Source organism: Lampetra fluviatilis, chromosome 20 (assembly GCF_964198595.1).
Source record: "Lampetra fluviatilis chromosome 20, kcLamFluv1.1, whole genome shotgun sequence".
Classification (NCBI taxonomy): Eukaryota; Metazoa; Chordata; class Hyperoartia; order Petromyzontiformes; family Petromyzontidae; genus Lampetra; species Lampetra fluviatilis.
In genome coordinates, this window is record NC_136294.1 from 9,633,639 (window position 1) to 9,646,780 (window position 13,142).

The 13,142-nt window shown below is 42.6% G+C and overlaps 1 protein-coding gene and 1 long non-coding RNA gene across 2 annotated transcripts in view; one reads left to right on the forward strand and one right to left on the reverse strand.

Annotated features, from left to right (window-relative positions):
- The window catches only part of DSN1 (DSN1 component of MIS12 kinetochore complex), a 61,872-nt gene that overhangs the window by 12,375 nt on the left and 36,355 nt on the right, over positions 1-13,142 (forward strand). Inside the window, exons 5-7 of the mRNA XM_078865582.1 lie at positions 2,441-2,514; positions 4,265-4,337; positions 8,345-8,423. Of these exons, the coding sequence (XP_078721708.1) occupies positions 2,441-2,514; positions 4,265-4,337; positions 8,345-8,423 (226 nt within the window). The remainder of the gene's footprint in view (positions 1-2,440; positions 2,515-4,264; positions 4,338-8,344; positions 8,424-13,142) is intronic.
- LOC144937947 (uncharacterized) lies at positions 3,953-5,754 on the reverse strand. Its single transcript, XR_013637799.1, has 3 exons — positions 5,738-5,754; positions 4,271-4,322; positions 3,953-3,983 (listed from the first exon to the last, which is right to left on the reverse strand). It is a non-coding gene; the product is annotated as an uncharacterized LOC144937947 (long non-coding RNA).

Sequence of the window (13,142 nt, forward strand, 5' to 3'; positions counted from 1 at the left end):
AGTAATTTTCTGCCGTTTAATTGAATTGCCGGGCCTGCAGAACAATAACAGGAGACAAATAACCTGCAGTCCCTTGGCGGCAGAGGGAAGAGCGAGATATGGCATCAATTAGATTTCTCTGGCTCGGGTTGTATTCCCTCCCCAAAAAACACGCACGCAAACACACACACACACCCCTGCTTCGATGTGTACGATCACACGCCTGCACGTGTGTGTGTACGTGCGTGTGATCACAGTAGCGTTGTGCGTCTGTCTGTGTACACGTGGGTGCATACGGGAGTGTACCTTTTTAAAGGTTGCTAGCTGCGTTTTTGTTGTGCTTTGAATTCATTTGGTTTGTGCTTGTTTATTGCTTGTGCGTTCCTTTTTGTTCCTCCTCCCCTGTTCCTACGATTAAAAACAGTTTGCAAATTGAACCGAGTGACCTTTAGCTATGATTAAAATGGGGGCAAACAGAACGTCACTTTTATCTGTTCCGTCATTGGTAAATGATTTGTTTTTTATTTATTTGCGTGAGATCAGTTTACAGTGAATGAATATGCATATGAGATAAAAGTGATTTTAATTAATCTTTAATAATGAAAATAACCAGCTGTTTCATATGATAATGCAAATAAATCTGGTGGCTCGATGAAAATTCAGACTTTGAGAATTTAAATGCAAAAACAAAAGCAATGTTTTGCCCTTTAATCTGCCTACTCGCATTTTGGTCCACATTAATCAATATGACACATTATCCAAAATTTTATTTTAAATGCAAAACAAAAACATGTCGCATCATAACGCACACAAAGAAAATAATGATTGTAGCCTCTCAATGGATGCGTTTTCTCATTTATGAACGTCCCTGAACGTAACATGAACGAGTGGTCTACCTTTTTACCGACGGGGTGTTAAACTTACCGTTTTTGTGTAGATCTGTGTATTTGTGTCCGCTATGAAATGGCTCGCTCATTCCTCTTGTCTTACTTATTGTGACAATGACCCATAATAAGAATGAGTAAAGGAATGAAGCCTCGCTAAATATGGGACGAGAACAGTTGCCTTAATTGGCCTGGGGGTCTCTGTATGATTTCCTGCAATAAACCTAAATTAATGTATGGCGTACCATCGCGCATTTTAATAATGCTGCATTCGTTCTTAATGCGAGGCGTGCTCACTCTTGACGTTTTTCTAAACGGCCTAACATTTGGACGTTTGATATTGTACAGAGGCATCTTCTATTCCTAAAGTTTGCTCGCTTAATGAAATATAAATACCGTCTTGTGTTTTTCAACCTTCCCTCCCATAAAAACTGGCGCTCGTATTAGAGGCTATCATTTGTCACATGACGCGTTTGAAATGGGTTTGAGCTTTTGTCTTCAAATTCGGAAGAGACGTGGGGCATAAAAGGAGAAAAGCCTGGATTAGGATTTGTTTGCGAAACCTGCTTAAATTGTATAGCCGAGACTTTTACAGTAAAGTACGCGGCCTGCTATGGCATATTCCTTATTCAGCATTTCTCTCCTGTTTGTATTCCTCATCAGGTCATCTTCTTCAACGTGCAAATGTTGTTTTTCTTTTTCCAAAAATATAACCGTGAGGTGTAAAAATCTAAATTTGTACACTTTATTTCTCGACATCTGATATAATGCTGATTGTAATAATCCAATTACTCGTCTTTGTCACGTTCGAATTTGCTACAGTTATTTTATTAGCATTGGTAATGATAGCAAGGCCACCTGTGCTGAATTGGCATGTTTTCTGAGTGCCAAGTATTACCAGTAATTCTGACAGTGTTACTGTAAACACAGCTGTGAGCATATGCTCATTTGCGCGGAGCTCTCTGGTTTTCAAGGATAGGCCATTGTGTGGTCCTGATTTGGGAGCCGTGTCGTTCTGCAGGAAAGCCTCCTTGAGTCTCAAGACTCAATTTGTAACAAGGTGCAATAATTTTTGAAGAGTGTTTTGTATGTGGGAGAAAAGTAGGGTGAGCACTTGGGGAAAAAGAACTCGCCATGCATACAAGGGGATATCGCTCTTAAAGTCTACACGGACAGGTCCACAAAACCACTTGCTGTATACTGACATCTCCTAACCACCTCCAAGCCCAGCATGGATTTGGGCGTTCGAAAAAATCTGTGATTCACGTGGCATCCTTCCTACAGAGCACTGGATCACAGGCCTGCTCCACCACATCCCGGCTCTGTTGTATTCATTCCTATAAACTGGGCCAGCCTGAATTAAGCTACATTTTGTGCAGTCATTGGTGACCGGGCTGATAGCATCAGCTCGCTGCACTTAAGAGCCTGGTTTAATCACGGGTGGCTGCTCGGATTCAAACTGAGCATCATCTCTCTGCAGCTGGCTCAATGTTCTGACCCGCATAGCATTAACCCTTCTTGTAACCATCCAGCCATGTCATAAATATAATCATTTGTTGATGGGTTTTTTGTAACAGAGCTTTATAAGACGATCAGCATGGACTTGCCTGTGGAGGAGAGGCTGTGCCATCTGCTGCAGGCGCTTTCCAGAGTAAGTGTCCGTGCCTTGTGTTGGGTGTGTGAGAGAGAATGAGTGTGCATGCGTTTGTGTGTGTGTACAGTGTCGTTGAGTGAGTGGGGTGTGTACATGTGTACTCCCTTTGTGTTGCATATGCATGCAGGTGTATTAATATGTGTATGTGGGTTTGTGTTTTGTCAGTATGTTCCAACGTGCATACGTTTGTGCACACGTGTTTATGTATGCGTCTGTGAGTCTATGTTTGTATGTGTATCGGTATTTGGATGTGTGGTGGCATGCGTGTGTATGCACATGTGTTTGTGTGAGCTAGTGTGTCTTGTGTGTGGGGAGTGGTGGCGCAACGTTTAACGTGCTGCGTAGCAACCAAAGTTTTATTCCTGCTCACAGCCAACACAAGTGACGATTATCTGAACCGGTCCTGGGCCTCGCCAAGGTCGACTCGGCCTCAAATGAGTACCTGGTGTGGTGTGTAAACCTTGCCACTGGGGAGACAAAGGCAGTCGGGCATGGTGCTGGCACCCCTCCTCAAGTGTCTTGCCAGATTTCATAGGTGCTCGTGAACAGCACTTGCCCCAATAGTCTATTAAAGCTATGGGGGGGGGGGGGGGTCTTTGTCTTTTGTGTTTGAGCAGTGGTGTAGCGGTTATAGCCCTGCTCTATGAACTCGGCAGCCTCCATTAAATACCCGACCATAGCTAACCTCAGTTGTGTGTGATAGGAAACTGTCTCTGGACTTCTCCTAGTCTGGCTCAACCTAAAATTAGTGTCTGGTGTGGTGTGCAAAAAATAGAACAGGGGAGATGAAGGTGGTCAGTCTTTGTGCTTTCAATACATCCCCTTGTGTGTTGTGCTGACCTTAAAATGTGCTCACTAACAGCACTTGCTTCAACAGCCTGTAAAAGTGTATATGAGGGATCTCTGTCTTTTGTGTACGTGCCCTGTGTGCTGGATATAGATGTCTGGATTTTTGTCTCTTGAGTGAATTTATGTGGTGCAAAATTGTGCCTACCCATGTATGTATGTATGTCCTTCTGTGTGTGTGTATATGGAGAGGGGCACTGCAGCATTTGGCGCGCTGCGCTACGATCACACTCACGGCCAAGACCAGTGACGATTATCTGAACCAGTTCTGGGGATTCCCTAGGTCGACTCGGCCTCAAATTAGTTATTGGTATGGTGTGTAATCATCGCCATGAGGGAGAAAGGTGGCTGGGCGTGGTGCTGGCCACCCCACCCCACCTTTGTGTGCCATGCCGGTCTTCATCGGCGCTCACTAACAACACTTGTTCTTAAACTCTGTTCAGACTAAATGGGGGGGGGTCTTTGTCTTTGTATGCGTTTTGTGAGAGTGTGTGCATATGTTTATGGGTGTGTACTGCAAGTTTGTACGTGTGGTGTCGGCATCTGTGCCGCACCGCCGGGCTCCCGTTAGTCCTGCTCCATCGCCCACCGCATGCGCAATCACAATCCTGGCGCTCACCCTCGTGTAACACAACACAATCGCGCAGTGCAATACAGCATGGCACATTATTTACATACAGTGTCAAAGTACAATGGTATTTGCACGTGGCATATTGAATTTTGATGTGGACACAGCAGTCATTTAAAACTGTCGATGCCATCTGTCTTAAACGGTTTGACCACATATTACATAATTGAAAACGTTTGCATCAAATATAATATGGGGAGCAGTGGTTTGTGCATTGCGTTCGAATGTAGTGGAGTGCACTTTTCCCTGTGTGTGACCCCCCCCCCCCCGCAGACATACCTGCAAAAGCTGAAACTGTCCGAGGCCGACGCTGAGGGCTTTGACTTTGCCGCTTTTGAAGACAAAGGTGAATATATGCATGGATTATAGCAGACGAATCGCAAGCACGTTTAATTTGGGGTGGGGGATCATTCAATCATTGCTATTTTTTTACGATGTGTGAGCCCATTGAGACCTTGATCAAACAAAGCAATATAGCAAACCTGTCTTGAGGTCAATAACAACAGTCTACAAACCTAATATAATACGAGAGCATCTAGAATTGATCAAAATGACACATTAACATTTAAATATAATTTTTGAGTTGAGTAAAATACATACAAAAACATTAGGTTTAAGCTATAGTTCGAACATACATTTTTGCATTTCACCTGATGTAGCCAGCCCATGATTTTACAGGATCGATAAAATGTATATCCCCTTGAGGGGGGAGTCAACAAGGGAAATAATGGCCTCCAGAATATGCATGTGGAATTTCCACCAAATGGCTTTGGCCTACAAATGGAGATGATCACTGCCCCCCCATTGTTCCCTTATAACAGGGAGACGGTTTGACTTTATGGCTTTTTTTATTTTATCACCAAATCTATCCCAATTGTGCTATCCGAGTCAATGGCACGATTGGGAATTATGACGCATGACTTTTAAATTGAGATTCTGCTCGTTAAAAGCTGCTCTGTAATTCAGCAGGAGAATAACTCAAAGACAAGAAACTTAGAAAAATGCATGAGTACACCCAGTCCTGTAAAAATCCACGAATGTCTGTCGATTTTAAAATAATATTATTTTATTTGGTAAACTTCTGTTTATTTTAAACAAGATATGATGCTTAAATGATGGCATTGTTTGCTCTAACTTAATTTTCGCAGTTCATCTAACGCGTGAAATTATTTGCAAATGTATGTACAAATAGGCATGTATATCCCCTTGATAGGCATGTGTTTGCACATGCGTGTAAATGTTTTATTAAGTTCTGTAACAAGCATCTATATAATTTATATATGGTTACATAGGCACAATTAATTATCTCCTAAATGCACTTACAGGTAATGTTCTCATTGTTGACTTGGGCAATGCCATTGGCAAACAATAACCTCTTGCAAATGATGTCAAGATTGTCATCCTCCATTTCACAACAGATGGTGCCCTTTGGTTCAATGTAGACGTATACACTTTACAAATACGGGTCTTGAGGTGGCTGGTTAGCTCCCAGTTCAGGACCATGAGCGGCATGGTTGAAAACCTGGGTTTGAATCCAGGCAGTCAGCCACTAGTGACTAAAACCACTTTTTTCAATGAAAGTATAATTATCAGTGACTACAAAAAAACCCACCACTAAATTCGAGTGTTTAGTTAATGTATCTTATTCTTGCTCTGTGAATAAAATATATGGTTTGATTGACATTCAACAAACACTCTTAACAGAGAATATAAAATGTGTGCTTCTGCTTATGAAGATGCGCTCACAGTAGTCTGCCTGTGACATCATCTGCCACGGCCGTTCTCTGATACAGGGTGATCCACTGCTCGCTGGAGAGTTCCAAATTAGACGTTTCTTCGTATCATGACATCAAATTGGAGATGAAAAATTCAAGTTGGCCCTGATGTGATTCGAGCCGTCGACTCTGCAAACTGTCCCAGTGGCAAGCAAAGCCGACTGCTGCAAGCGATAACCCAGCCTCAATATCCGTGCTTGGCGTGCCCCTCCAGTGCCGCTTCACCCCACGGGGTCGTGCTTCCGTGCCAGACCGTCTTGGGACTGCCATGGTTTCCATGGAAACAGGCCGCTTGATTGCTGCTAGGCTGCGCTTCGTGGCGGAGATTGGGGCTGTGAAAAACGTGTGGCAAATCACCACTAATTAACAACCTAGGTGCCACCTATTGTCGGCGCTTGCCTGGCTGACAGCGGAAACTTGGCATCTAATTTTCAGATCGTCATCAATATCATTAACTTGGCTATAATCGTTATAATTGGATACATCATTATTGTTCCTTGAATTGTTACTGTTAAATTCCCATTCATTTGGTGGTGGTGTTGTTGTTGGCTTCATCATTGTTCTTGTTTAAGTGTTATTTTTAATTGTTGTTGAAAATATTAACATTACACGTTGCTGGCAACATAGCAATATTGCACTTCAATTAATTTTGTTTAACTTAGGGTGGATTCACATTGCATCACTTAATTTACGTGACTTAACAGAATGGCCGCTTAAGCCTCTCATCACGGGGGTATAACGTTAACAACACTGTATTCGCTCACTCGGATGAACTTCGTAATGTGTACATGTACATTCACTGGAGCCGCAGCCCATCAGAGTTAGGGTGGAGTAAAGTGTTCGGAAATGTTTTGAATAACAATCAAGATTTTTAAGCAATCGTCACATGCCACGTGAACACAGCCTTAAAATTAAGCTAAGGTCCACTGTGGTGGTGCAAGTGCATATCACGTAATGTATTGCACGTGGCATTCACTTGAGTCAAATTCGGCATAAACCCACCCCGACTCCTGTGAAACGAGTTTCATTATTTGTTTTGCAAGGGAGATAGCGAAAACATCACATGAACAGCTTTTGTGGCTTCTACCACGTGTTATGATAACATTAATTTTTTTTAGTCAACTTGAAATGAATTAAACCTAATGTCGCTTTAGTCTATAGCTCGACAAAGAGTGATGAAAGTTGATTCTTGCTAAGTTATTTTTTTGATGTGTTTACTTTGAGCTCCTGAAAATAATTTTTATTCATCAACCCACCGTTATTTTAAAACGTATTGTTAATTCATTTATTTCTGTTGTGCCACGACTATTTACACCAGGGGAAGGGAAAAAAAAACTGAGTACATGTGGAAACCCACTTTCCATCCCTCCCGCTGAGCACTGGCAGTTTTTAAATATTTGTTCTCCTAGCGCTCAATTATAAAATGCAGATGCACAAGAACACAAGCGTTAATTGCAAACGTGGAATAAACACAATTATCTTTTACGCCTCGTGTTTTTCTGCGCGCGTTTGCGTGTGTTTGCGCTTTTACATTTGATGATCGTTCTGCCGCGGCTGCTCGGAGGAAATGCGACTTTTCTTCTGTGCTGCTACTGCCCATTTTTCATGCCAGACCCCAGTGCTCCCTGGCTTATGAGGCCCCATTCCAAATCGATAGCATAATTCTATGTGGGTCCCAGGGGAGTACAGATGCTCCTGTTTTTGAGACCGTATCATGGCGACTACCTCCACGTGCATTGTGATGCAGGGATGTAGCAAAAGCTGTGCAGTGGGAGAGGTGATCAGGATATTTCTAATTGTTGCCTTTGCAAAATTTGCATGGTGTCTACCCAGTAATGTCACCAAGTCTGAAGACTCTCAGGAGGTTCCTGCTTGGGATGTTTGGCTCATAATTATTTTGGTTTTGTGCAGAAGGAAGCTGAAATGTTTTGAGAAATCCCACTTGTGCAAAGGAATAACCATTCAAACGTCGTTATCCAGACAGCCTTGAGATAAACCTACTTGCTGTACTACCTCTTACAGCACCTTGTTGCTGTGCAAAGTTGATGTGCCACACATCTTGGCTCCTTATCTGTGTGATCCACCAGTCCTGCCTCTTAAGTCGCTGGATTACAGATGTGTGTTAAAATGTGCTGCTAATTAACCCTGTTTTTCCAATGTTGCCATTCTCCTAATTTTTGGTTGTATATGTAATTTAAGGTGGCGTCTATTTAAATTGTACAATGCCGTATTACAAAAAAAATAATTACCACAATCTAACGTTAATATCAGGAGGTGTTAAACCAATATCTTCAGATACCTAAGACGCCAGGTTTTTTTGTGATGCTAAATAAAGCAGAATGGTACGAGGCGCGATATTAACGGCGCTGTTCTCGTTGGCAGTTTAATAAAACGGAAATCGCGCTGAAAGCATCAAAATTATTCGCAGGCGTTCCGACGGTGGTGGAGAGGCGCGCCTGTTTAAACAACGGCGTGCAATCAGGCTGCCTGTCTTTGACGGGCTGTTAATATAAATGACGTTCTGTGCCGGTCGGGACAATGTGCTGAACTCCGACCTTTCCATTATCTGTCGTACCAGCCATGCAGTGCGTGAGCGAGGCTATTGGGGCCCTTAAGAAGGATGGGACGTTGCAGCGATGCACCGAACAGCCTAAAAGGTGAGATGAGAACTGACGCGCTGACTACAAAATGACGCCATTATAAAACAAGGAATGGCAACAACAAAAAATGTCGACCCTCTTGTTGTCTTCCTCTGTTATTTGCTTTTTGTGTGAAACACGCAGCCATTTGGATACTGAATGAGTCGCGGCAGTTTTCTTAAGGTGCTGCCAAACAAAAATATTACACCTTTGACGTTAATGTTGATTTGCTGGTGACGATTGGCATCTCTTGTGCTGGCAAGTGAATTGCTCCACAAAAACACTTTGCGTTACTGTACAATTGCTGCTGCCTATGACCAAATAACCTGGAATGCGCCCGGTCTCGTTAGATTTTGGAAACGAAGGCAGGGTTTGAGCTGGAATCGTGCTTGGATGAGTGGCCACGATGCATGCCAAGTTGTCGGAGGCAGCTTCGGGGCTGTACTTTATAGCGGTCAGCATAGGACCATGCAACAATGTTAATTTATGTACTGTAATTCTGCGCTTCGACATCTACGCGCCCTGCCTTTGCTAACCCTCACTGACCAGCGTGGTTAAGTACGGACGAATAACCCCCTTATGACCTCATGGCTTGGGGAAGCGTTCATCCAACAATAGCTTAACAAAGGGTGATACACTAAAACCTTGGATTGCGAGTAACTTGGTCTGCGAGTGTTTTGCAAGATGAGCAAAATTTTAAAATAAATATTAATTTGATAAACGAGCGAGGTCTTGCAATACGAGTAGTGTACGTATACGCTTTGTCTGCCGAGCATCACGTGATCACAACTGTTATACGAGTGCTTTGGATTACAAACACGTTTCCGGAATGGATTATGCTCGCAATCCAAGGTTTTACTGTACATACATAATTTTTGCTCGATGATGAAATGTCGCTCGGTTGAGAACGTTACTTCAACTCCCAACCAGGATTGATTCGCTTCGTTGTGCGGCAGTGAAACGGATACAGCTTGGTTGAGGCTGCAGCTCTTGGTGTGAAGGCAACAGTTATTGTCCATGTGAGAGATTCGCCTCTACCATAGGAATGTGGAATATCCACCACTGACCCAGAACCATCGGTGGAGGAGAGCACACCACCTCATACTCATTTTGGCACTGTAACATAATAGCTGGGTGACTTGGTACAATAATCGGTTCAAGATTGAAGTCAAGTTGAGCATTGCCATAAAATACATCGATGCACTTTCGATATAGACGACTAAAATAATCCCGTATCAAGCCGTTGATGGAGATTGGTTGGTGGTAATATGACCCATGAATCATCCAAGCTTATGGGAGACCCAACAGCATGAATTGTTTTATGGTACATTTTTTATAATATGCTTATTACCACACTGCTTTGCTCGATGGCTACGAGATCTGAAATTCACATTTTTGTCCGATGGACATCGTGGTGCATCCCTGCAATCGAGTTCTTGTTGGATTATGTTCACACCATCACACAGGGCCATTGAGGTAGGCAGTATAGTAGGTAGTTGCCAATCTATTTTTGCACATATTACGTGTGTCATACCCTTGTGTGTGTTTTCCGTAGGGTATTATGGTTTACTCACAACAACAACAAACGCATCGATAAGGAATTGGGCTAAATAACCCAATGCGAACACCTCCTGAAAGAGATACTTGAGACTTGGTGAACCTTTCGCGGATACATTCAAAGCGATTATTATTTATGTATTAATGGAAAAGAGGAATGAATCTACACCCACTTACAGAACAACGTTATTCGCCTGCTTTGAATGGCAGTATTTTATTTTTTTACACCCCCCCCCCCCTTCATGGCAGACCATTCAAAAACGGTTCTGCCATGTCTATGAGGGACATCACACTTTATTGGATGATAAATTGTTGCAGATTGGAGTGGGGATTCTTTTTCATTGTGCCACACTTAAAAACCAGGCAACCTGGAAACCCCATTTCATTTCTTTCGGCAGGGGGAAAAAAAAAAGCGCCATTTAATATTCAAACCCTCGGCATTAATTATAATAATACTATTTAACAGACATTAGCATTTTGACAGTGCATTTAAAAAAAAGAGAAATTCGATTGCTCCTGCGTTGATTTATGCCTCATTAATATTAATGATTTCACTCTCCAATTTACCAACCGAGCAGTTGCTCATTTGTGTAAGTATCGTTGCGAAATTGGAAGGCAAAAGGGCAGCGTTGTCATAGATCGGAAATGAACTGTGGTGGCCGAGACGGTGTTTGTGAATCTCTCGGCATGACAGGGCCGGTTTTAAACGATCAAGAACAATGTCTGAAAGTTCTCAAGTGCACGCTTTCCCATTGAACGCACTGTGGGTGCAGTGTTCGTGTAAAGTGAGCTATTGAATGCTGACCTACACGCTTTATCTAATTTTGTGCTTGCCCGGTGCTCTCAAAGCATTTTCTCATTTGTTGGTTTAATAGGTGGCTCTCAATTTAATGACTTTTTCAACACGAATACAGCTATATGTTATAAATATTTATCAGAACATGTAATGAAGTGGGGGGGGGTAGAGTGGCGGCGCAGTGCTTAGCATCCTTGCGTTGAGTGATATCTGAAACGGTCCTGAGCTTTTACTCCCTTCAGCTGACACTGTCAAGTATGATCAAACAACCCCCACGACTCACACGGGGTGGGGGGGGGGCTGTGTAAGTGTTCATCCAGCAGTGGATTGTAAAAGGCCTGTAATAGAAAGAGTATTTTAATCATTGTTACATACAATTTTTTTTATTATTGGTGCTCTGAGATCCATTGTTTAAGGGTGCCTTTTGAATTTAATTTATTATGATGGCGGAGTGTTAATTAGCGACGCAGCACAATTATCATCTTCATGAACATTATCGTTGCATTACATCATCAGCCATTCATCCATTGCTGGATGAACTTCATCCTCCTGTACTACGGCTACCATCCACCTCATTGCCACGACTCCCTGAACATATCACTGCCTACTAACAATAAACAATAATCTGCATCTTCCAATTGTTTATTGTGATGCAGCCTCCTCATTGCCTTTTGAACTTTAGCAGCTTAACATTGCATCGTAGGGCTGTGTAGTATGCATTGTCTAGAATAATGATCTTGTTTGGCTGGCCGTGCATGTATATATATTTTTTTATACTTGGTGTAAAATTCACACCTTGCCATTGTTTCAGCTTGTGCTTTACCATATGTATGCATGTTGTGAGGAGGGCAAGTGTGAACATGTGTGTGTATATGTATGTAAGTCGACCTATGGTACCTGGGTCTGTCCCGTGACCTGCCTGCACATAACCTGGCACAAGTGCCATGGTGACGTCACCGCCACTTTGTGGCGAATGGCGGTTGTTGTATGTGGGGAGCGATAGTGCTGCGGTTTGCGCATTGCGCTATGAACCCAGCAACCGGAGTTGGATTCCTGCTGACGGCTACTAACACCAGTGACAATTATCTGAACTGGTCCTGGGCCTCCCCTAGGTCGACTCAGCTTCCAATGAGTCCCTGGTGCAGTGTGTAAACATGGTCACTGGGGAGACAAAGGCGGCCGGGCGCGGTGCTGGCCACCTGCTCCCTCGTGTGCTCTACCGGCCTTCATAGGTGCTCGCTAACAGCACTTGCCCCAACAGTATGTTGAGGCTATATGGGGTGTCTTTGTTTTATATGTATGTTTGAGAATGTGTGAGGAGTGGTGGCATAGTGGATAGCGCAATTCGCTGTGAACCCAGTGACCTGAATTCCCGGCCACGGCTAACATCAGGAGTGAGTGATATCAAAATCGATCCTGGAACTCCCCTAGGTTGACTGAGTCTTAAATTAGTACCTGGTATGGTGTGTAAACGTCAGCAGGGGGGGAGGAGACAGGCATTGGGGTGTGAATCTGACCATACCACTTTATCGTGTGCCGTGCCGGCCTCAATAGGTGATCACTAACAGAATTTTCCCCAACAGTCTGTTAAATGTTTTCCGGGGGATCTTTGTATGAGAGTGCATATGTGTGTGTATGTATATATATGTGAGAGTGTTAGTAGTATTTTATTTCTCGTTTTATATTTTCGACATTTTTTCCCTTCACTTTTCTATTTTTATTGCAAACCCAAAGTTCACAATGAAATGAAACCCACAATTGTAAAAAAAAATATGATTCAAAGCCAATTGAAAAGTTTAATTTTATTTCCTTTTTTTATAACCATTCATCAATTTATTTCAACGGACCTAATTTAAAGTTTTTATGTTTTTCGGATGATGTTGTTTTAAAGCTATCCCATTTCCTCGTGACCACAATTGGGTGGCTGTAATTGGGAAAGAAATTTTTTCATGCAATAAAAACCGAGGAGCTTTAATTACTTAGTGTCTACAGCTTTAGTATTTCATCCGTACAATAGGGACTCCTTAGATGTGAAATACTATACATTCTCTAACAGTAACTACACACACGCACATAATTATGACACATATATAGTACATTTGTGCACACATACATATATACGCACACACGTGCAATATAGCTGCAATGTAATATTGATCGACCATGTAACGATGCATCAATTCAAGTCGTGCATGTAAGAATCTATTACTCGCAATTTATGTAAAAATAATCATTATAGTCCTTGTGTAAATCCACTGCTAGATGAAGGTCGTTTCGACGCTATTTCACCGTGATACTCAGTTCACTGTTGGTGAAGCGGGTATCCCAAGTTCAGGTATTATTCACCAGTGATATTATCCCTAACTGGGAATCTAGCCCAGGTC